At 40.2% G+C, this 23,935-nt stretch overlaps 2 protein-coding genes across 8 annotated transcripts in view; one reads left to right on the top strand and one right to left on the bottom strand.

Moving 5' to 3' along the window:
* AP4E1 (adaptor related protein complex 4 subunit epsilon 1) overlaps nucleotides 1–15,039 on the bottom strand; it is a 320,304-nt gene extending 305,265 nt beyond the window's left edge. For 2 of the 5 annotated variants that reach the window (XR_007507540.1, XM_049812869.1), the window contains exons 1-15: nucleotides 14,838–15,039; nucleotides 14,258–14,329; nucleotides 13,263–13,386; nucleotides 11,092–11,165; nucleotides 9,562–9,683; nucleotides 8,555–8,714; nucleotides 7,819–7,985; nucleotides 7,138–7,211; nucleotides 4,938–5,060; nucleotides 4,739–4,848; nucleotides 4,315–4,454; nucleotides 2,817–2,929; nucleotides 2,557–2,675; nucleotides 1,538–1,840; nucleotides 705–819 (exon numbers count right to left, since the gene is read on the bottom strand). Coding sequence is in view for 4 of the 5 variants with exons in the window: in XM_049812869.1 (XP_049668826.1) it covers nucleotides 705–819; nucleotides 1,538–1,840; nucleotides 2,557–2,675; nucleotides 2,817–2,929; nucleotides 4,315–4,454; nucleotides 4,739–4,848; nucleotides 4,938–5,060; nucleotides 7,138–7,211; nucleotides 7,819–7,985; nucleotides 8,555–8,714; nucleotides 9,562–9,683; nucleotides 11,092–11,165; nucleotides 13,263–13,386; nucleotides 14,258–14,329; nucleotides 14,838–14,999 (1,978 nt within the window). In the remaining variant the exon portion in view is untranslated. Of the gene's footprint in view, nucleotides 1–704; nucleotides 820–1,537; nucleotides 1,841–2,556; nucleotides 2,676–2,816; nucleotides 2,930–4,314; nucleotides 4,455–4,738; nucleotides 4,849–4,937; nucleotides 5,061–7,137; nucleotides 7,212–7,818; nucleotides 7,986–8,554; nucleotides 8,715–9,561; nucleotides 9,684–11,066; nucleotides 11,166–12,150; nucleotides 12,218–13,262; nucleotides 13,387–14,257; nucleotides 14,330–14,837 lie in introns of those variants that run through there. The other 3 variants (XM_049812871.1, XM_049812870.1, XM_049812872.1) reach the window with 3 other exon arrangements.
* Nucleotides 15,040–20,674: 5,635 nt separating this feature from the next.
* Nucleotides 20,675–23,935, top strand: part of SCG3 (secretogranin III) — a 29,261-nt gene continuing 26,000 nt past the window's right edge. For all 3 annotated transcript variants that reach the window (XM_049812217.1, XM_049812216.1, XM_049812215.1), the window contains exons 1-5: nucleotides 20,675–20,846; nucleotides 21,535–21,587; nucleotides 22,170–22,212; nucleotides 22,307–22,522; nucleotides 23,576–23,718. In XM_049812217.1, coding sequence (XP_049668174.1) covers nucleotides 20,762–20,846; nucleotides 21,535–21,587; nucleotides 22,170–22,212; nucleotides 22,307–22,522; nucleotides 23,576–23,718 — 540 coding nt within the window. In that variant the 5' untranslated portion in view covers nucleotides 20,675–20,761. The remainder of the gene's footprint in view (nucleotides 20,847–21,534; nucleotides 21,588–22,169; nucleotides 22,213–22,306; nucleotides 22,523–23,575; nucleotides 23,719–23,935) is intronic.

The raw sequence follows: 23,935 nt of genomic DNA, 5'->3' as shown, positions 1-23,935 counted from the left end.
TATTATTTATTGTATGCATTAACCTGCACATTCAAAATCATCTTTTAAAAATAAGAATTTAATTGTAGATAATGCAGTGTACAAGACTAATTTTTCTAATTCCTCAACAGTAAAACTGAAGAATGCTTTAGAAAAGCTTTCCAACCTCAAAGAGAATCATTCAGAAGCATCTAAAGGAAATTCTTATGTGACTGCCTATAATAAACAAGTATTTCTATGGCAAAAAAAATTTAAAAATGCACTACAGCTAAAGTTTTGGGGTATTTTTTAATAAATAAAAGTACATACTGCTGTCTTATCTGTACCTACACTAGGTAAGAAACCCAAGATTTGTGTCATAAAATAAGTTCACAATGGTTATTATTGCAAATTATAATTCCACAGTCAAGACTAAGTGCTCAGTATAGTAAAGTTAGGAACCTCTTGCTTTCACTTTCATAATCCCCATAAATTTCAAATCCCATAGACCAGCAGAGATTGTAGTGAAACATTGTCATCTGCAGAATGGCAGCCTATGATAAATGAACAGTTACATATACCAGCTAGACAGATATGGAACCAAAATCTAAGTTGTCTACAGACAAGAGACGTATTAAGATAACATTACTTTAAGAAATAATATTAACTGTACACTTAGATTTTGTTATTACTACTTATAAGGTAATGTACCAGCTATTTAATAAAAGCAGTAAACTAACAGTCACCTTTTTCCTGAGAAAGTTTCTCCTCTTGTCTCTGGTGATGAGGCTTATACGGTGCTGCACCACGACCAAGTCCCTCAGCCACAAATCCATCCAGAAAAGATAAGGAAGCATCTACCTACACAGAATTAAGAAAAGTGAGAAAGCAATAAAAATATTTTCTATGCATGAGCCTGATGTTACCAAAGAATATTGTGTCTCATCAGCGAATCAGGATCTTCTGTCTCCCATCTACCAGTAAAGCTGCTGTATTAACAGAAATTGTTAAGCAAGTATGCTGAAATGGACTTTGAGCTGGAGGTTTATAACTTAACTCCTCCACTATTGATTTATTTTCTCTAAACAAGAAAAAAAGAAAAAAAAAAAGCAGAGTGAAGTTTTCACAAAATAGTTGATCCTAACGTTGTATGAAAATACTGAATTCAAAAACTTTAGCAATATCTATACTACTTTCCATCATTTATTATGGACATTTCAGTGTAAAGATCAGTAGTTTCTAAACAGGAGGCAAACCCTTTGAATAAAAAAAGCAGTACCATAGCACTAAAGCAGGCCTAACTTTTCTTTTGAAAAAAAAAAAAATATCAGTATATGAAATCATGATTTTGTTAAAAGCTACTCCAGCTTACTAACTAAACACCATGGTTCTTTATCTTTCAGTACAAAACATTACAATTCATCACATATGCCTGAAAAAGTATGTTTCTGAAAACTCACTTTAAGCAGACTAAAGACTGGCACCAGTATTATTCATTCTGAAAACACTTTTTTACCAAAATATTCAACCCTTTCAAACTACAGAGGTTCATGAAGAACACACATTACAGATGTCTTACCACCATGTCATTGCAGCTACCATCAAACGGAAGCAAGCTTCTCATCAGTGCTTTGTCTTCACACAAATGCTTCAATTCAAAGGCATATTGTCTCATGCAGGTATCTAGAGAGTTGCTGAATTCCTGGATTAGTTTGTCAACTATTTTCGAACAGGAGGCATGTGATGCTATCTTGGTGACTGCAGCCATTATCCACATTTTAGTTTCAGAAGTAATAACAGTCTTCTTCAGCAGGCTGTGTAGCTTTGTCAAAATAATTTCTGGATCAACATCTGTAACAAGGCTGGAATATTCACCCAACACCTATTCACAAAAAGCAGACAAACTATGCATTTAGTCACACAGAGCAGTGCATTCAGTTTTCAAATTAGAATGTAGTACTAAATAACAACACAATAAAATCCACCTCACATTCAAGAAACTATTATTTAAACATCTTCTAAAATAATTCTTTACCATTTTGTCTTTTAAATGTCTAAGGCTTGAAACCATCTTTGTGTTTACCTCAGCAGACTCCAACTTTTAGCTTCTTAAAAAAAACAAAGAGCTGTCTTGAAAAGAAAGCTAAACGTAGTAATTAGGCCCTTACAAAACATGATTTGCTCATACCACAGCCTCTTCCTTGGGTGGAAGCTGAAGCTTACCCAAGTACCAGACAATACCAGCACAGCACTTGAGCAGTCACCTGCAAGGCTAAAAATGCAATTCACAACCACATCTGGCCTAATTCTGATGAAGACAGAAAAGCTCTCAGCATGCAGTCAGATTCATGTGGCTACTAAGTCATCCCAATCATCACCTGCCTTAAAGGGAGCAAGTCAGCTTTTCCACAAACTATGAGAAGCTAAGTAGTCCTCAGGCACCAAAAGAGGCCACTAGAAATAGATTTCAGCATATTATCTTGGCTTCAAGTAAAAACAGAATATTCATGACTAAAAATAAAACCGTTAAAAAACATGACTACCTTTGACAGTTTCCTCGTATCTGCGTATTCAATTTTGACCATGTCTCTACCTTACCCAACTCATAACTTGAAGGAATTTCTGTGGATACAATGCATCTTCCTCTTCAAGTAATGCTAAATAAGACTGTACTGCATACATCCGTAGCTGATCATCTTCTTTTCTGTCATCAAATCCTAGACAGAAAGCAATACCATACTTTGCCTGAAATGCAAATAACATCTCCCAGCAAATATTTCAAAGTGCATTTTAAGAAAAAAAAGACAGATGATTAAGGAACACATCTAATTCTTCAGAGCATTCAGGGAGTTACTCACCTTCAGCCAACAGCCTCAGAAAGTTGTTTGGGATATCAGGATGCACAACATCACCTCCAACTGAAAACACGGCATTCATTGTTTGGATGAACCACTCATTGTCAGGGGCATATGTGTCCAGACATTAAGGAATTAAGTGCTAAGGCGTAACTTTTTCTTTCTTTTTCTGTGTGCTTCCTAAGGAAACAAATTTTCCACAAATAAGCTACCCATCTTGCTCTTCCCAGTAAGTTGGGAGCCTGATGGTCAAATATCAGCTCAATCTAACTGAAGAGGAAATATTCCTGTATCTTTTATAAAGTGTTTCCTGTAAACTTCATGAAAACTGGTGGTCAGGTAGAGAAGTCTTAAGTTACTGCCCTGTTGAAAAAGCCTGCACGTGAACTTAACAGCTATCCATTACATGCCATTTGCTGGCTTGTCAATCAATACAACTTAAGTTGTGCATGAATAAATGTTAAGAGTGAAAAATAAGAGTTTAAGTAGACTTCATACAGTAGGAACAGACATGTTCACAGAAGCATTTGGCTCTGGAAACCTGTCCTACTGTATTTTAAGTTCACACTTGTTCTGTGCTAGCTTTCCAGCATAATCTTTTGAGTTCATTTACACAGAATCACTTGATCAATGATAGACTAGCTGTTCTTTTCAGGAATGTTTTGCTGTTAATTTACTGAAAAATATCAAACATTCTGAAGTACTCCACAGAAAGCAAAATTGCTTTTTTATATATTTAAAATTTGATCAGCCTTTGCTGACTTCAGAAGTTAGCTTCTGCCTTCCCTCAAATAAATCCTGAAAATGCACACTTACTGAATGGAATTTTTCAACAGTACAGAAACATAAATATTGTCTTATTTTTGCATACTGCATGACAACACACCTTTTTTTGTACACTACTCTGTGTCAAGCAGTGTACAAATAGGATAGTAAAGTAGCTCTCTTTTATAAAGAGCTTACAACTCAAATTATCAGACAATACACACAGAAAATCAGGCAATGACAACTCTAACAGCAATATCCACCATATGCCAAATCCCTAATCATCACTTCCATCTTTTTGACATAGCTAAAGAATCTTTTCTTTATTTCTATGAGTGTGGTATTCTTAAAATCCATATACCAATGAAGAGTTCTCTGATAGGAAGATCACTGCCACAACTACAGAACAGCACTCAATGTAGCACTGCAGCACCTCTCTCCATACAGCGGTGTAAGACTTCAAAGTTTTAAATTAAAACCACAAGCTTTTAATGTTAAACTCCAAAGCCAAAATAAAGTATTTTGAGTGCCATTACTTTCTCTCAATGAAATACAAGAAACACTGTGGTCATTTTTGTATACATTTTCTTTTGCGTATTTTTTTTTGCATTTGAAAGAGTGGAAAGCACAGCTGTAACACCTCCTACTTCAAAAGATCATGAAAGATGCTTTGAAGGGTAAAAATGCTACATTTGCCTGAGTTCTGACTCCAAAGTTTCAAAAAATAAAAGGATATTTCTCAGCTAGTTCTGCTATTTTGCCAACTAAGCTGATGATAGCATATTCTTCTTTGCTTTCTTTTAAGTAGTCAAGCATCTTCTGAACTATGACAACTACATTCTGTCCATTTGTAATTCTATAGAGAAGCTCCAAAGTCTGAAAGAGAAAGAAAAAAATACATTTAATTGGCTCTGATGACTCAAAAAAGGAAGCAGGCAAACAGAAATACTTTGGTATGATGCCAAATTGAGCAACTGTCTTTATTTGACAAGTCTTAAATGAAATACACCACTTATCTACACAGCTTGTCACATCAGTGTTGTTTGCAACTGCTCTCACAATAACTGAGACATAATATGCCTTTTATGCTACCAAGTTCAGAAAACCTACCGCCCATCTTAAAAATTAACTTAATTTTTGATGTTTAAAAATTCACTGACCTCCCTTTTAATAATGGGATCTGGATGGTCCAGACATTCAATTATTGTCATCTGGTGCTGAAGTGCCAGATTAGGATCCTGCTGGATAACATAGGTCAGAGCCTTTAAACCTAGAATATAAGTGATGGGAAGTGATATAAGAGAATGTATACTACTATGACCAAATTAAAAACATCTTAATGAAATCAGGCATCCTTACCTAAGTATTTCAAATTAATTTTGGGTGACAAAACAAATTTTCCAATGCACTTGGCAGCCTTTTCAAGTAGTTCAGATTTGGGATAAATTGTATAAATTGTTTGGACACATTCAAACAAGATGGCTGCAGGGGGGTAGAAAAAAAAAAAGACATAATGTGTATTAAATACTTCTATAATGCAAAAATTTTTGAGAAGCAAACAAGCTCACTGACTGCATCAAGAAACTGCAGTGCTGTCCCACCCCCACTGGATCTAACTGCAGAGTACCTACTGACATAAGTAAAAACAGGATGAAAGACTATCTCCTTTAGCATATACATATTTTTTATTAGCCTTTGCCATTGTGCATACAACTTTGTCTTTATAGTTCTTCCAACCTTGAAGTCTCTTATAGTTGCTCAAGGGACTGGACTAGGGTGATCTTTACAAAGCCAATGCGCAACTATAAAGGATTTGAGACAAAATATTTTTCAGTAATTAATACGATTTCTTAGCTACTACCAGCAGCTAAATCATCCGAAGAACATTCTTATTAAAAAAAAACAAACAAACAAAAAAAGCCCTTTTGTATAGTTGTTTGAGAAAAAGCTAGAAGTAAACTGAAGAGACAAAAAGTAATTAATCCTTTGTGGCAGCAATTTGGGCAAAGATTCAGACCAGTTAATTGGCATTTAAAATCATGATGTAGTTTTCAGCTGTTCTTGTAATTCAGTCCCTAACCAAACCATCCAACAGACAACCACCTACTCTTCTTAAGCACTACAAAACTAAATCTGAGAAAGACTACCACTACAAGAAGCAAGAAACATGCAATAACCAAGGACTTTATGTAAGAGAGCAATTACTCCGAATTACATTTTACTTTTGTCTGGTATCATCAACTAAAATTTTAGGAAAAGCTCATCATATGTGAACATAAACTACATACCTAAATTCTATGTCCTTGTATAAATCATAATATACTGCCCACTTTGGCACCTTAAGTGCTTAAAACAAATTGAATGTTTAACTCTTAGCAAGTGCAAGTGCAAATGGTCTGTGTTATAAGGCAACCCACCTCCCAGTATCTTCTATGTTCTTGCCTAAAAGAATAGAAGCAATAAACCAAATACACTAAACATCTCACAGATGCTTCCTCATGTATTATTTACTAAAAGAGAATACTTCCCCAAAGCTCCCCTTTTCAGTGCAAGTGAAGCTTACGCAATGCTTTACAAAATACTTATCAACTAGGCATTAGACATCTAGAGATCTGGGCTGTGTTCCTTTTCTTTTTTCCCCCGGTGTTGTTTTAAAAAAGTCTCAATTTTCTTTCCATTCCATTAGCACAGGTACTTTGGCAACATCTATGGGACTTATACTTTAACAATAAAATGGGGGGGGGGGGGGGAGGGGAGTCTTAATAGTGAAACAGGTCTTAATATAGGGTTTCTAGAACATCAGATTTGGGTGTTTGGGGAGGTATTAAGACCTGGGGAAGGGGAAGGCAAAGAAAAATCCAAATAAATTGCTCAAGTTTTTATTAGAAAAAACTTAACAGTGCAATTATTCCTTTTGCTTTGTTCTAGCAACAAATACAGCTTTCTCTACTAAGAATGTAATGAAATTAACATAGCCTTCTACCATGCTCTAGAAATTTTAACTTGAGATGTGTGCCAAAAACATCTTTTCACAGGCATCACTATCACTGAACACTAGAGGTGTAATTTTTATTAACTGTGGCTAGAGGAAAAGTCCTACACAGCTGTAAAGAACTGATGCTGCTACTCTTGCACACTTTTTATTGTCTTTCTCAGGGCAGCGAAAAGAAGATCTAAGCATTTCTAATAAACAGAGCTGTATCATTAGGATTTTTCTTTCATTGTTTATTTCCACTTAAGCAATGTTCAGTAACAGCTTTCATGAAGAAGCTGACTTTCTGTATTTAAGGGCAAGGACAATGCAAACAGGATAGAGGCTTTTGAATCAAGATAAATTCCCAATAAATACAAATGTTTTGCTTCAATAATAAACTGTGCTGTACAGCAATGTATCACTTGTTTTACAATTTACTAGTTGGACACTTAAGAACACAGTTGTTGTTTATTAAGAATATAATTAGATTTTCCAAAAGTACTGCACAAGTATTTCAGCACAATCAACTACTCACATTTTCATTCTTTCCAATTACAGATAATTACATAAAATAACCTCACCCACCATACGTAATATTATGATTTATCTCTGCTCTTCTTAAAGATTCATCTAGAACATCATACATCAATTCACTTGTCCTGTTTAACAAGAAAAGAATAATTTTACATTATTTGCAGCACTAACAAGCATGTAGTCTTATTTTGCCAAACAACTCAAACACTAGTATTGAAATCTGTAACAAATATCCACAGATTCACTTTAACATGGAAGAGCTCTATAACATGTTTCTAAATGGCATCCAACAAGATGTCTGCAGCTTTCAAAAGAAACATTTACCATATCACAAGAATAAAAACACTTCACTTACTGCTTGTATAAAAAATAAAACATCACCAGGAAAAGGATCACAGACAACTAGCTCCTCACAAAATGACACCACTTTTTGAAATATCTTTACTCTGGATTTTCACACAGTTGTTTGGTAACCTAGTAACAGAAGTCCCAGCAAAAATATATTTCAACATATTTCCACAATAATCAATTGTTTAGCCAATCCAGAAGCTAAGTAACTAATTTTGCAGTTTAAAGAGTATCTACTCACTGTATCGGTTAATAACAAATGTATATGAAGTTCAACACTGAAATCCTCATATAAAAAACCCAAAACAATAAATTGTCTGTGAGGTACAGGTCATGACTGTATTTTTTGTACCTTCAAAATATTAATTACAAAGATCTGGTTACCTTGGATCATCTTTTCCTAACAGCCCCAATATTCTTAAAAGCTGAATTTGTAACCATGGTGCTGGCACACTGTGATAGTTGAAGTCAATAGGGAGCTTCCCTCCCACTACCTGCTTTAGGATGGTTACAAAACTCCCAGTCAAGTCCTTGTATCCAGATGAGCTTTCCTACATAATCAAAAAGAAATACAATTCAAATATTTCAATACAGCACCTCAGAAATACAAATAATCCACAACTTGACTAAGATCAAAATACCTGCACTAACAGTTTCATTTCTTTAAATCAAACTTGTGCTTTCATTCCACAACACCTGTAAGCTCTTCACTTTAAAGCTATGCTATTTTCTTGCACATTTGCAAAGGGAGTGAATGTAACTTCAAGGCAACAGTAAAAAAAAAAATTTACAAGCAAATTTCAGCAAACCCTTTAATACACTATAGAAGTTAGATCCTCTAGCTAACTATGCCAATGATGCTGAGCATTCAGATCATGCAAAAAGTGGATCTGTCAACCTAAATGGAGAGCTAGCACAAACAAACATAATACCGATATCCATGATCACATAAATTAACTTTTCTAACAATTACAAGTAAGTTTTTTCTGCAAAACTTCTGTACAATACACTGTGTATTTAAAATTAAAAAGATCAAAAAATATACATACATATATATATATATATATATATATATATAAATACCTCCTAAGTTCAGTTGTGCTTCTAATTCTTTGCCTACCTTAATCATTTGAAGATAAATATGCAAAGAAGCTGCCATGACTCCAGCATCCCTGTCACATAAGGCTTTCCGGAACTTATCATGAATATGCTGAACTTGATTAGGAGCAATGAGATAGAATTTATATAAAGCTTGAACAGCTTTTCTTCTGATGATTTCCCTGAAATGAGATTTACACAAAACAAAATGAAGCTGCTTGGGTATTTTAAGTACTTGACTTAACAAAACAACTTGCACTTTTTATTTCTACAGCAACATGAAATTATGTGGCCAGCCATCAGAACAACATGATTTGGAGAGAGATGAGAACCCATGTTTTACATACTTGATAACAAATGACTTTGGAAATACCATATAAATGAGGGAGTGACAAAGCAAACTTAAAATCATAGTAGGGCTTGATGTCAGATTGATGAGTCAAAAGAATGGCCACCAAATACACAATGAAATTGGCCACTGCTAATCTATTGTGGTCACATGTGCAGCTCCAAAAAATACCTGTCTAGAAGGTACTGAGTCAGTTCATTCTGCAGTTCACTTTGTAATCTACACAACACTTATAATGTTATCCTCTGTGTATGGGATATTATAAATTAAGAATCAAACAACTAAAGGGTATTGATATCTGCAGATACACTTTTATCAACAAAGTTTCTACAGAGAGCTTTATAAAAAAAAAGTATCAGTGAAGTACTTCAAGGATCCTAATCTGTTTCTCCACCTACTCTACAAACAATTCTTCATCCACGTATTTATTAAAAGGACTCTAGCAGATAAATTCAATTACATTTACCTATCAAAACTGGTTAATAGCTATACAATACTCAGTCAAGACGGAAAATAAATCAGACAAGAATCTAAGAGAAAAACTAGGAGAGGAATAATTTCTGAAGGTAATGATTAGAAAGACCAATTCAGAGAAAAAACACCAGTTTACTAAAACTACCTACAAAATTATGTCATTCAACTGTACAAGGCCACTTGAAATTCTGTAAACGAATACGTACTTAGAATGCTGGAGCTTGTCTTCTATTAGGGGAAGAACAGCTGGAATCATCTCCCGTGGAAAGATCTGGCTGACAATGGTTAATGCCATGCACACCTCTACTAGGTTAGTGCTCTGTAAGTCCTGTTACAATCATTGAAATAAAACAGTTATTTTTTTATTTAGAATTTAAATTCTGCACAGACATACCCCAAATCTTTCACAAGCAGGCTGGATCTAGCCCACCTACACAGCCCACCTACAGCAAGCATCCTGCTGCCAGCCATCCTGTTGTCTGCTTGTGTTTGAGAAGTGTCAGCTCTCGCTGAGCTAATCGGGTTCTTTTCTTCTCTTACACAGGAAGAAGGAACAAGCAGCTCCTCACACTCGTGTTATAGAACTACATTTGTATTTTAAACGTATGCGAGATTAACGCATAGAGCTACAATCAATGTTTACTGAAAGAGTCTGATGATTGCAAAACTATGCTGAGTCCCCAGTTGGACCAGTGGGATGAGTCACTTCTCATGGAATTCAACAGTATTCTCTAGTGCCTTTGATCTAGCCCAAAGAATTAAAAAAAAAAAAAAAGAAAGAAAAAAGAGCAAGCTCAATAATACTGCCAATTACATATTTGTACACTAAAATAAGACATTACCTACTCTCTAAGAAGCAAATGTGAATTACGCATAATGTTCTACAAAAGAAAAAATAAAAATTCACAGTCTGTCCCAAATACAGTTAAAAAGAGTAGATATAGCTCACTGTAACCTTAAATGAAAAAAGGATGGATGAATTCATAAAATAGAAGAACAAATGAAACATGTAAGATTTCCAGCTGACATCATCACTTGCTCTGGCCATTTGTCCCAGATAAGTTTTAGTCCTCATTTTGGTTTAGTTCTTTGTGGACTCTCATCTTTCACTTCTTTCTATAACCTTACTAGTTTCAGGTCAGACTTTTAAAAAATCATAAACCAGTTTTCAATCACAACAACAAAATAAGCATCACTTGCAGTCTATAATTTAGGTGACTTTGGTCTACTGTAATATAAAAGTAATCATTATGCAGAAAGTTATAATAAGTCACAATTGCTCCATGTAAGAGGCAGTAATACAGAAGATGACACCTATGAAATATTATTAGGTAACAGATTTGCAGAGTGACTCCAAAGCATATTTCCATTTTCTATCAAAATTACCAAAAGAACTCAAAGAAGCCAACAGATACTTGCTGTCAGCTAAAAGCAAAAGTTTACATTGATAATATGCATGCATAGCTGCTCCTGGAGTTGAGAATGTATATAACCAGTACATTTTATAACGGAAATTTTATGGTATATCTCCTTTGAAAAAATTTTAAAATATGGCTTCAACAGTAGGATTGCCAAGATTAAATTAAAAAGCCAGGGAAAGCCATTTCACCAGAAAAACAGCAACTTTAAGAGAGCAAAATAGAACTAATGAGTACATAGTTTAGATGTTGTACAACACAAAATGGGAAGAATTGGTCCAAGTTTAGTTTACCTCCAGACCTCCAAAAACACTGTACCTTCACAACTGTGTTCACAAGTAGAAGTAGCAGTTCATGATTTTCATGTAGAAATAAAGAAACTGCCAAATAACCTATAAAAGAAAGCAGCCTCCATTACTACTTTCAAGCAATAAGCAACTTTGAGACAGAAAACTTAAGACTGTAATACAAGAAGAGTTAATTGAAACAATTACAAAAAAACAGCAAAAAAACCCACCGTTGGATGACAGTTGCTCATGTTTTAAATATCAAGATTTTCTTTTATTTCCAGGCAAACCAGTTATATTTAAGTTGCAGTAAAGCTCAACAAATAACAGCTAAGAATTCATAAGCTGTGAGAAATAAGAGACATTACAATACTGTTATAGCTAAAGAGCAGCCAAGAGCACCATGAGAAATCACTTCCTGGAAAAATAGTATCTTCTCTGCACAGAGAAAAGTATAGTACTTCTAGACTACAAAATACAAATGCACTTTCTTATATCTGTTTCTCTTTTTTAAAAAAATAAAGTTCCATTTCAAATAAATTTTATGTTCAACCCGGAATACAGAAGAGTATGTTCACCACCCTATGCCAAAAACTCCCTTGTTATTTCTTAACAAGGAAGAAACAATTCCAGAACCCCAGAAAAGAAGCCTGCCAGAAACCTTTTTCTTCAAGACCTCCCTTCCTTTTAAACTAAGAGACCTAAAGTGGGGGGCGCGGAGAGGGTGTGCCACAACTCATGACCATATTTGTAATACAGAGATGGATCTTAAAAAAGGTCTTGGCTCATTCAGGGCTTAAGGATCAAAATGAACAAATTAGATACAAATAACTGTATTGTCTCGCCTATCAGATTGATTTATCTGCTTGTGAAACTATGGGCTTGATCAGGTTAGCACACCTGCAAAAATGTAGTTCGCTCTCATTCACTGAGGCTCACATTTGGTGAAAGAGTAACCTATCTTGACTGGATCAACTGACAATTCCTTAATACAAACTTTAGTATATTGCACCAAGAACAGACAAGGTTGTCCTCATGTATCACATATAACTGCAGAACAACAACAAAAAAAAAAAACCCACACACATACTCTTGATAACATCCTTTTAGCAAATCAAAGCTTAAGGGTGCTTTGTGTCCAGAGAACTTTAAGCCACCTACATTTCAAAAAAAAAAAAAAAAAAAAAAAAAAAAAAAAAAGGTGCTGCTTCACCAAAGCCTTCTCAAAAAGAGCCCTAGTGGGGAAAGGTCTCAAACTGATTAATATCAAGACACATTGGTTCTTGACACTTACAGAGGTCACAAAGTTTTCTTCAAAACAGTTTACCACCTGCCCTCCCAGGTTTGGTGAAGATAGATTTTTTTTAATCCCTACCAGAGCACCTGTACAGTGGCTTTCATTACTCAGGGATAAAGCAACTTTAAATCATCACTTGTAACGCATTCTCTCAGAAACTCCAATACTTAAGTGTTCAAACAAGGGCTATCAAACAAGCATATCCCACAAGACATTGCCTTCCTTCTGTGAATGTGGACATATCATTGCTTGGAGTTAAACCATTTTCTCCACAAACAGGAAGAAATGTCTTCACTAAGCAGTTGAATCAGCAACTGCAAGGAAATTCTCCAGGCAAGACAGGCTGACAGCTGCTTCAAATTGACAGGCAAGGATATCACAACAGCATGAAATTTCAATGAAATCTGGACTAGCCTTTCAGACCTCCTCAGCAACTTCTGCACCTGTGCTATAAGGATCTCCCTATTTGCCTCATTTCCTACAACTGTTTCTAAACTAAAAAAATCCTACAAGCACCAAAACAGAAAATATTTGTCTGACAAATGTCTGAAATCAACATGGTTTTCTAATCTTGAACTAGAGTGCTTGAAAAAGAAACCAGATCCTGACAGAAACTCCTTTTCAGCTTGATGTGTTTTTCAACAAAATTTCTTGTAAATTACTTAGTTATTGGTGCCACAATTGAAAGCAATGAAAGGACAACTGATGATTTAAAATAATTTCCCCTGTCTTCTGTTCCACGAGCACATACAGAGCAGCTCACAAGCTAGAGGAGTGAGAGACTATGAAACAAGACCAAGAAAGTAAAGAACATTTTAAGTATTTTTTACATGAATTATAAATCCTAAGAAACTTTAAAAATACGGTTTGAGAATATTATTAAAGCTACAGTTCCATGCACATACCAACTCTTTTCTCCAAAAGATTTCCTTGCTGGGCAAGCTTGATTGCATGGATATATCCAAAGGAAGACTCGTACCCTAGCATTTCGCAATAGATGAGTCTCACCATACATTCTTTCATCAGTCTCTGAAATACCAAAAATAAATTGATGAGAATTCTAAGTCAGCCATGTTTTATGCTCTTCTTCAGTGCTCTAATGAAGTAGAGGCCTTCATCAGATAGAAACATACGTGCGTTCACACACGCTTTCTAAAATCAGGGTACTCGTAATTTTTCCTTTGCTATGAACCTCTTCTGCGAATCAATATTAATTTTTGACCATAAAAGCAGAACTCCCCATATACTACCCTTAAAGATGTTAGTTTATTTTGATTAGCAAGCATGCGATCAACAGTAGATTAATCATGACTAACATCAAAAAAAAATTACCTGAAGCGTTAGATGGTCACACTGCTAATACAAATTAATTTTTACCAATCGCTACACTGACCTAGGATGGGTTTTCACTATGTGCGAGGCAAAATTTTATTCCTCCCTTCAAAAATTCTCACTCACGGGACTGAGACACGCATCAACTAAGTCACACCAGAATATATCAACTCCTGCAACTCAGACATGAGCAACAGTGCATACAACAAAGCACAGCTTCTTACACGGCACGAATTAATTGTAAGAACAACGTCAGCCTGTAGAGAACATTATCTGACGGAAGCCGTTCATCACCTAGCTTTTTTGTCCGCGTTATTTCAGAAACTACAGCACGACGGTCTCTGGGCGCCACATTATTACAATTTGTTCACATCGAGCAGAATCACAGCGTCCTCGCCATTTTAACCGTGCCGCAAACCCACAGACATCGGTACCCCGTAACGCTGACGACTAAGCACCAACAATGCAGGTAACCTGTACGCTCCAGCCGGCAAAAAGAGCGAGAACACGGTTTCTCTTCGCCTCTGGTCCGCTGTTGCCACAGCCTGTAACCACGAACAGAACTTACCAGTGTTGTGGTGGGGGCCGAAACTGTTGCTTTCAGACTGGTTAGTTCCTGCTGGATTAATTTTTCTTCTTCCTAGAAAAATTAAACTTAACTTTAATCTCGCACAGAACCTGGAGGCGAGGCACGCAAAAGTCAGCGACGACACCTTAATTTAGCTCCAGGGCCTTCTCAAAACCAGCGTACGCCTCAGCCGCGGCAGTGACACCGCACCGGCTGGCTTCAAGCACGGGCGGCGATACCTGGCGGCCGTGCCCTCCCACGCCGCGCGGCCCTCCGCCCACAGACAGGCCTTCCCACGGGGTTTATCGCCGGGCCCCGGAGCTCGGCAAGACCCCGCCCGCCGGCGGAGGGCAGAGGCCGGCGCCCCGCCGCCGCGCCCGGGGCCCACAGCGCAGGGCACCGCACTGCGCCCCACCGGACGGACGGCAACCTCGGGGAGGCCGGGGGAGGGCGGGAAGGGAGAGGAGGAAAGCCCGGCCCCCGCCCGCCCGCTTCGAGGCGGCGGGAGGAGCGGGAGCCGCGGCCCGGCCCGGCCCGGCCCGGGGGAGGGGGGGGGGGGGGCGCCCCCCCCAGCCCGTACATGCTTGGAGGTGAGCGCCGTGATGCTCCGGATGAGGCTCCCGAGCCGGGAGGTGGCCGAAACCCTGCCAGGGCCGCCGGCGCCCCCCGGCCCAACGCCCGGGTCGTGCTGCCCCAGCAGCCCGGGCAGCACGCTCAGCGTCCGCTCCACCACGTCGCTCATGGCGGCTCACGCCGCGGCCCGCTCTCCCCGCCGCCACCCGGAAGGGAGGGGCCCCGCCGGGCCGCGGCCCTCTCCGGCCTCTCGCGCACTTCCGGGACCGCGCCTGCCCGCCGGCAGGGGGCGCTGCACCGCCCCGCCCCGCCCCGCCCCGCCCGCTGCAGGCCCCGGGGCCTGAGGGAGCCGGGCCGCCATGATGGCGCCGCGCCGTCAGGGGCGGGCGGGAGCCTCTGGGGGCGGGGGGGCCGCGGCTGTGCGAGAGGCGTTCCCTCCGTCCCCGGCCTCGCCTGCCCGCCGCTGCCCTCCTCCCAGAGCGGGCAGCGGGCCCGAGATAGCAGCGGCTGAGCCGGAAGGTGGAGCCGAAACACAGCCTTTAGAGCGGGTCGGGTCGGCCCGGCGGGGGGGGAGGGGGTTGACGGCAAGCCCTGCCCGGCCTGCAGGGGTTGCTGCCCGCGGCCTGGCGGCCACTGATCGCATGGAGATAAGAGCGGACGCCGCCCTGAGGGAGCGCTGCCCGGGCCGAGGGGTGCGGGAGCGGCCTGCCGCCCGCGGGAGCTCTTCTTCGGCAGCGCCACGAAACAAAAGAGGTTGAATGGCGCGTTTCGAAAGAGAGCGGTGCCATAGTTCGTAGATGCTTGTGAAGAATACTGCTCTTAAAGCGTGGGCGGGAACATCGCGAGGTTGGTCTTGGCCGAGGGGCTCCCAGAGGAGCTCTTCCCGAGGCGGTTCCCGCTCCCCTGGCAGCGGGGGTTTGGCCCCTTGGGAAGGTTTTCAGCTCCTGGGAACGACCTCTGCATTCACTGCTCCTGCGAACGAAACTGGCTTTCTTGCCCGTGAAAAGCAAGGTGTGAATTTCTAAGGTTAAAGGTGACAGCTTTTTCTGACTCTCTAGATACCGGTTTTGCCATTTTGTAACCCTGTGTCTAACCTTAATTGAGGTTAGTTTTATGTCCCCGTAGCTGAACAGGAGTAGTTGCAGTTGCTAAATGAACAGAAGCCTTGTTACTTTTGGTCACTTGGTACCCAGAGAAGGGATTTCAATTAACAGAAGAAGCTCCTCCTTTTTTTGTCAGGCACAGGCTATATCCCGGCTCTGCTCTGAAATGCCATGACACGCCTTCTGCTCCGTACATGGCTGCCGCAGCACTGTGCGGCTGGGATGGAACTGGGCATTCGCCTGCGGAGCAATGAAATGAACATGTGAAAGAGGGGTGCCGGGTAACTTCCATAGATGCTTCACACTACGAGGGAAAAAGTGCATCTAACCCAGTCGTGTTTACCTGATTGGTTAGGATATGCCTTTCCAAATTTGTGTAACGAAACCTTGAGCCAATTGCAACAAGATATATTCGGATAGTCTTTACTGTCATTTTTAACAGAATTGGTTTTCTCTCACTGTTTTTCATGTGAACACGGAAAAAGCATAGTGCCACTTAAATGTGTGAGTCAATTGTCTCGCCAAAGACAGCAGGCTAAAATAATACTGTATCTGTGGAGTTTTGGATGCTTAATTCCATTTTAGAAACCCACGTATGCCTTTTCCAGTTATACATATTTTTCTGAAACAAAATTACTTGACATTTTCTAGTTTGTATTTCAGTTCAAAGGTGATTTTTTTTTTCCTAGAAAGGGTGAGGAAGAAACTAAAGTAATCCCTTCTGAGCCATGTGTTTCCAAGGAAAAAGTATCCCTCCATCTCCAACATACGTCTGGTCAGAAAATCATGCTGAAGTTCGAAGCTATAAATTGATTTGTTATCAGAAAAAAAAAAAAAGCCAAATAGGAACAAACTGAGGTCAGTAGTGTTAAAAGTATTAAAAGTTGGCATTTCCTTGGAAGTCAAGTGGAAAGATTTAGACTGGTATTTCTTAAATTCCGTTTTACAAAATTAGTCAGTTAAGAATATCTCAGTTGCGAATTGCTCATGTAAAGACATCGTATTATGTTGTAGAAGCTGGAAAAGCTTGTAAGCTTTGCAGACCGAAAATGTAAGTTCAATAAACATAGGTAAAGCTGCTGGAACTGGAATAAATGCTCAAATCTCAATAGCTTTGACTTTTTCCTTTTATTTTTATTGATTCTAGGGTCTTAAGTCCTTCTCTTTGCCTTAGGTGGTGGACAATTAAATGCTGTATGTAAAATGACTTGTAGAGTGCAACCCTCAGGCTTGCGTGTGATTAATTTCTCATACTGTTGATGGTTGCATTGAAATCGAGAGGACTATTCGTAGCGCACACATATGTGCAAAATACGTGACTTACTGTCCGATGATTATAGATATATCTAATGCCTTGCATAAAGATCACCAGTAATTCTAAGATTTATTTTTCCTTTTAAGCCTTAGACCAGTTAGTTATCATTTAGCATAATATGAGATAAAGTAGAAAAAGCAAATCCACAAAACTAAGGAATGTCTACCATCTAGGCATAAACTTGGCAAGGTGGGTTGTTGGGTTGTTTGTGTTTTTTCTGCTTTCATCTGCCTTCTGTTTTCATCAGCTAGATGAAAAACCTTGAAGTGTGGTTATAAAACAACTGCAAAAATAGCACTGAAAGGCTGCATTTCAGTTATTTCTCTAGGCTCCATATCAACTGCACTCACCACAATAAAAAACATTCTAATTGCCATTCCTGTAAGTTCTCCTTGGCATCTGATAGGCAAGTGGTATTCTTTCTGGCTCATGAATCATCACTGGAAATAAATAGTTCTAGAATAGAAAATGGGTTGATTGTGTATGAGCCAAAATAGAATCCAAATGAGACGAGCTTATGCTCTTCACTGTATTGTCTCTGCACTGGGAAGAGGAGCGTGTAGTAGTAGATGATGTAAATGATGCCAAATGAAAACAGAGATGTAGTGAGAAACAAAGGCAGCACTTTTACCCAGTCATTTTTCTACGATGATTAAACATATTTTGTCATAATTAGCAGAGGTTAACCACATGTCATTCAAGCTTACCAGTGCACTAGCAAGGAGTACTGGGCCAAATGTGCAAAACCAGAGCATGGCATTGCAGGTGTGCTCTCTGCTTGCCAGTTACAGCAGGTGTCTGTGAGTGCATTGCCTCTCTGTGAAGTCTTCGTTAACAGGGAGATGGTTTGTCTCTGAAGTTTTAGGCTTGGCTTTCCTGGCATGGTCCTTTTTTTTTTTTTTTTTTTTTTTGCTTGCAATTCCAAGAACTAGAGTGGCTACTGCAGTCATACTCTCTTTTGATGATGGCAGGTTTTGAATTCTTTTCTCTCCCCACCATCAGTCCCAGCCCCTACAGAGTCCTTCTGCATCGTTTCTTGTTAGAGAGGCTTGGCAAAGCAGGAGGCGATTTAGCACTAAGGAAATAACAAACCGTATGGGATTGGGAAATAGTATAGAAAAGATTTCACATAAATAGAAACATTTATTACATAAACAGAAGCATATTGTGTAAAATAAACACATCTGAACACAATTAGACATATCGTTATGCACAAAAAGCTGTATGTAGACATATCACATAAATAGGTATATTTTTAAGCAGCAACTTTTTTGCACTGTTGTCACCAGTTAGAGTTCCTTTTCTGATCTCACTGTTTTACAGCTATCTTGATTTCAGCACGCTTAAAATACATTTACTGCTTTTGTATTTTGTGGTGACTTTTGTCTGAATGAGTAAATGTGTAGAGTCCTATAAATGGATGCATGTTTACAATGCATTTTGGGAAATGTTCAAGTATTATAGGAGTAAATATCAGGAAGGGTAAATGGAGAGGAAGTACACATTTTTTGAACACTGAGACCATTAGATAGACAGTGAATTGTTGAATTAATACAAAACTGGGATAGAATATCCCGCCACACTGAAGTAAGAATTGATCTTTTCGTTTTTCTATATCAGTAATATTCTGTAGTTTTGAGATTCCTGTTGGTGTGTATACACATGCTAAAGATGGCAGGGGAAGAGGTTGCTCAACACTTTCTTGCGGAAGCTGCTTGTCTTCTGTACTTCTGAAGAGAGGGAAGGTTCAGTTTAGTATAATTATTTTCTGTGTAGGTTATTAGGCAACGTGTAAATAAGGCTATTTTGTTCTTACATACAACTAGGCTTGAAAGGTTTTTATCCAAAATATCCTATAATTCCTAAGTCTGGTACAGCTCCAAGAATAGGAGCCCGACTATAGGTAAGGCTTCTGGCATTATCAGTGCGTTTCTGAAAGTTATTTTCATTGCTTTGGATCTGTGGATCGCAGGCAGATTAATTTATAGAAGTGAGTCTGATGTAAACTAGAGCATCAGATTTTATCACTATTTCATCTAAATTGTATGCAAAGGCTTGACTATTAAATACAGAGGTTGCTAACAGAGAAATAAAAAAGAAATTGCAGGGGTTTTAGTGCTCGTGGTCCAATAAATTATCATTCTCCTATTTTTTTGTGTTCCTCCCAGCTTATAGTATAATAATATTATACCTTGATACAGGGTTGAACAGTTCCACTGTGCTCCTGCTTTTTAGTTGTAAAAGCACTGATCCTCTTCATCTCTTCAAATAGAGTTTTTAGCCATTTTTTTAGCAGTTACCAAGTATTGAGATTTCTGATGTCAAAGTGTTTTCAGCTGACCCCTGTATGTATGCCTTCGTGACTGCAAAACGAGGAGGTCTTTTCTGAAGACAAACCGCTGTGATTTATTGGAAAGCAGACCCTATAGTTCTGAGAAGAGCTACCGCTGCGATCCTTTGTTCTGCCGTAAAACGGTGCAAATGTCTTCCTCCGAGCCCTAGGGATTGATTCGTCGATGTTCTGTGTCTGCAAGGGCTAAATTTTAGTTTATGAAAATGTTCGGAACTGGCTTACATGCCTATTGTCGTTTGTGCTACTGCTTCTTTTAGTTCTAGATTTTAAAGAGCAAGATGCGCTATAATTGAACTTTTGACGCCCTCCCTTTGTAGCGAAAAGAATCATTGATGACTGCGCCTTTACCGTGCAATCCAGCCCCGTGGAAAGGGCTGAAGCAGATGATGTGAGCGATTCGTGGGGCCTCCTCTGCCGGTCGGAATTTCACTTCTATAGCCCCCCAAAGCGCGCGCAACCCAGCCCTTCCTCCTGCGCCGGCTTCGACCCAAAGCTTTCCCCGCGGATGCGGCGTCGGGGGCGGTCGAGCCGCTCGCCTCCTTCCCGCAGCCCGCTGCCCGAGCTCGCCTTGCGGCTGAGCCGCGGCGTTCAGCCCGGGCCGGGGGGCGAAGGCCGCCCCGCGCCGCGCCGCGCTCGCTCATCCCCGGCGGCCGGCACAAAGCCTCCCCCCACCCCCCCGCCCCCCGCGGCCCCTCTCTCCCGGGGAGGCGGCGGTCCCGCTCCCCGCCCCCGGAGAGGGAGGGAAGGGGGCTGCGGCTGCCGGGGCCGCGGGAGCGGCGCGGGGCGCGCATGCTCCGCCGGCCGCGGCCCTCCCCCGTCTCCTCCCCCCCTGCCCGGGGCCGGCGGCGGGGACGGCCTCGACCATTTCAGCGGGCGCGGGGACGAGGGGCCGAGCCCGCGCGGCAGCGGCTTTCCCGCAGCGCGGCGGCCGGCTCGGCTCTGCGGCTTCAGCACCGCGGCGCTGGACAGCGCCCGCCGGCCTGCGGCTCCGCGGCGCTGAGCGCCCGCCGGGGCCGGGGGCGCGCAGGGGCGGCGCGGGCGGGAACCCCCCGCGGGCGAGCGAGCGAGCGGGCGGGCGGGCGGCGGCCCCGGCCCCGGCCCCGGCCCCGGCCCCGGCCCCGGGCCAGGCTCGCCCTCCGAGGGCGCTGGGCAGCAGCAGGATGTTTCTCAAGCTGGCGGTCGTGGTGCAGGTGCTGTCGCTGCTGGCAAGCCGGGCGCAGGGCTTCCCGAAACCCGGGGGCAAAGGTAAGCGCCTTCGTTAACACCTTTTCGCCGGGGTGGGGAAAGTTTTGCAGGGCACAGCTAGAGGAAAGTCAAAACTTTCCTTCCACTTGGCTAAAAGCAATTGCATCCTAAAGAAACAATACTCCGGGCGAAGGCGCTGGATCGCTGAAGTTGCGGTCTAATACTGAAGTGAAGAGGTCGGCGCCGGTAGAGGGAAAAGCTCTCAAATTTTTTCAGTCTTTTCCGAGCAATGTTTGCATCCATTCTACAGCAGTTTCTGCACAAGTCTCGCTCGCTCGCTCCCTGTCTCCCCTGCTATTCTCGATGTAAGAGATTTTTAATCTCTTGGTTGTGCCAATCCGATTATTGCTATTTTAGTCAACCTCTTACAGCATTTTTTCCCCCAGTTGCTTTAAGAGTTTTCTCATCAGAAAGGGGTTACTGAGTCTGTGTCTGTATTTCTGTTACATCTTTTGCAGAACCTCTCCCTCTGCCCCAAACAATCATGCTTTGCTTAAATGTTTGACTTTTTAATTGTATTCTCATTCTTCTAGGAACATTGCATTTTTTTACAAGAACTAGCAGTTGGCATCATATTTAAGACACCGTGTTTTATGGGAGAAAATTATAGATTAAGAAGAAATGTGCTGTCTCTTTGTAGTCGCATGCATCATATAACTGAGTATATACGTGTGTGTGTTTATTCTAGATAAAGCTATACACAACAGACAATTAAGTGTAGAAAGACCTTTGGAGGAACAGGTAAGTGAAATAAAAAATACTTACAGTGGGTTTTGGTTTGGGTATTCCCATAATATTTTCAGCCTTCAGGTACCAGATCCATGAATATCCTAATGGCTTAACAAATGAGTTAAAAATAGATTTGTCAGTAAAGTCAATATTGATGGGGTTGGGTACAAAATAGAGTTTCAATAATTTTTAAGAACTGGCATATAGAGTTTTACTGTCCAGCATTCCAAAAGCAGGTCATTAGCTCCAACAGCTCACAGGTGTGTCACCCCTTTGTATCGACATCCTACAGGATTATAGCGGGAGCTTGGATTGAAGAAGGAAAATATATCTGGCATTTAACTTAAAATGGAAAGTCTATCGCAGCTTCTCGTAATGTCTGATTCTGATCAGAGGATGCGGTGGTACTGACAAAAAGTGCCAAGTGCTTAATCATGGTCTACTTATGAAGGCAAACTCCTTACTAAGAGAGAAGATCAGGCATTAAGGCTTCTGCTGATATTGATAAATTAAGAGATCACATGTTTTAGTGTGTTTATTCCTTCTGCCTGTTTGTTATTTTGTTTGTTTGTTTGTTCTATTTTTGTATATCAGATTGCTGAAGCTGAGGCAGACAATAGGAAAATAGCTCCCACAGGTAAAACATCTTTCCTGATTTTATAGCAATATTCATAATGGTATTCAGAGAACTGTAAGATTTTATGTCATGTGTGCATTGATGTATTTTCCAGAAAATAAGCCAGAGTTCAGGAATTATTCCTTTGTTGATGACCTGAACCTGCTAAAATCAGTAGCAGAGAGAGAGAGGAATGAAAAGGAGAGGGAGTCAATTAGAAGCTCTTTGTATGAACAGCAACTGGCCATTGATGATGCGGACTCCACCAAGAACCGCAGGCTTGTGGATGACTATGACTCCACTAAAAGTGGGCTGGATTATAAATTCCAAGGTATTCTGTAATCAACTTTCAGTGACTTTTAGGTTAGACTTCTCTTGCAAACTGATTGCAATCATGAATGTTGTGCTTATCACTAAACACGAGCTCTATTTGTTACTGGAGTGCATTTTCAATTACTTCCAGTTGTGGAAGCTTGTAGGTTTTGAAACACAATACAAAAGAATTGCTGTTGATTTTCAGAGTCTTCTTCCATGGAGGAAGATCCAACTGTGTAATTTGCATTATGTTTTTTAGCAATTTAGATTTGATGGAAGGAAAACAGGACATATTTTTAATTGAAAATATATTTATTCTGGTTTGAAAGCAAGGAGTACTTTTATAGAGAGCTAAATCACATATATTTGTTCTAAATGTTATGTGGACTATTAGATAATTCTCCTCATCACAAAGCTAAAAGGAGTTACTGAAGGCCAAAGAATACTTGCCTTTACTACAGGAGTAGTTAATTGACTTGCAGTTTAAGTGAGTCCTCTGAGAGTTGCAAGCAGCCTTTAGCTCAGGATATTTTTAATTATATCAAAGTATGCTGATCACAGACCAAAGCTTACTCATCGTGTTCACTTTCTCTCATTGGTCACAGTGATATTATTTGCCATAAGTAACGATTACATAATTAAAACTTCATTTGCTGAAATCTGAACAAGAAGATAGTATGCTGTTTGTCATGATCTGTTTTGATCTAAGTGGCCCTACGATGAAAGTAGATACTGGGAGGAGGCATATAAGCAGATACATGAGCGATGTTCTCTCATTCTTACAATTTTTTCTGTAAACAGGAGAGTACGCTCCTGATATTCATCTCTGCTCTTTCAAAAGAGCCAATCAGAAAGACATTTTTCAGATGTGAAAAATGGACACAAAAAATTTTTCACTGGGACTGATGTCATGGATTCCAAAGTGTATATTAAAGGACATTCCTAATGTGTCTAAAAAGTGCAGCTTTGTTCTGAAGAGAAAAAGATGTGGGCAGATATTTTTTTTACAAGATGTCTAATCCAAATGAGTTAGGACAGTCAGCACACAGTTAAACTGTAATCCTTTTAGATGATCCAGATGGCCTCCATCAATTAGATGGCACTCCTTTGACTGCTGAAGACATTGTTCAAAAAATTGCTGCGAGAATTTATGAGGAAAATGATAGAGGGGTGTTTGACAAGATCGTTTCAAAACTTCTAAATCTGGGGCTAGTAAGTATCTTGTTAATACTTCATTTAGCTCTTTTGTGGGTTGGTTTAATGCTCTTTTAAAAAACAGCTTGGGTGAACACTGTGTCCAGCTAATAATGCTGACTTGAGTGAAAATGAATGGGATTCAGGCTCCGGGCAAGCTTTTTGGCTCATTCGGGCACATTGGTTTAGTTCTGCAATTACATTGTTGTTCCTGTGATGGCTTTGCAACAAAATA

This window comes from Accipiter gentilis, chromosome 10 (genome assembly GCF_929443795.1).
Source record: "Accipiter gentilis chromosome 10, bAccGen1.1, whole genome shotgun sequence".
In the NCBI taxonomy this organism is placed as follows: Eukaryota; Metazoa; Chordata; class Aves; order Accipitriformes; family Accipitridae; genus Astur; species Astur gentilis.
Note: the sequence above shows the minus strand (reverse complement) of the source record. Positions and strands in the feature narration are given on the sequence as shown.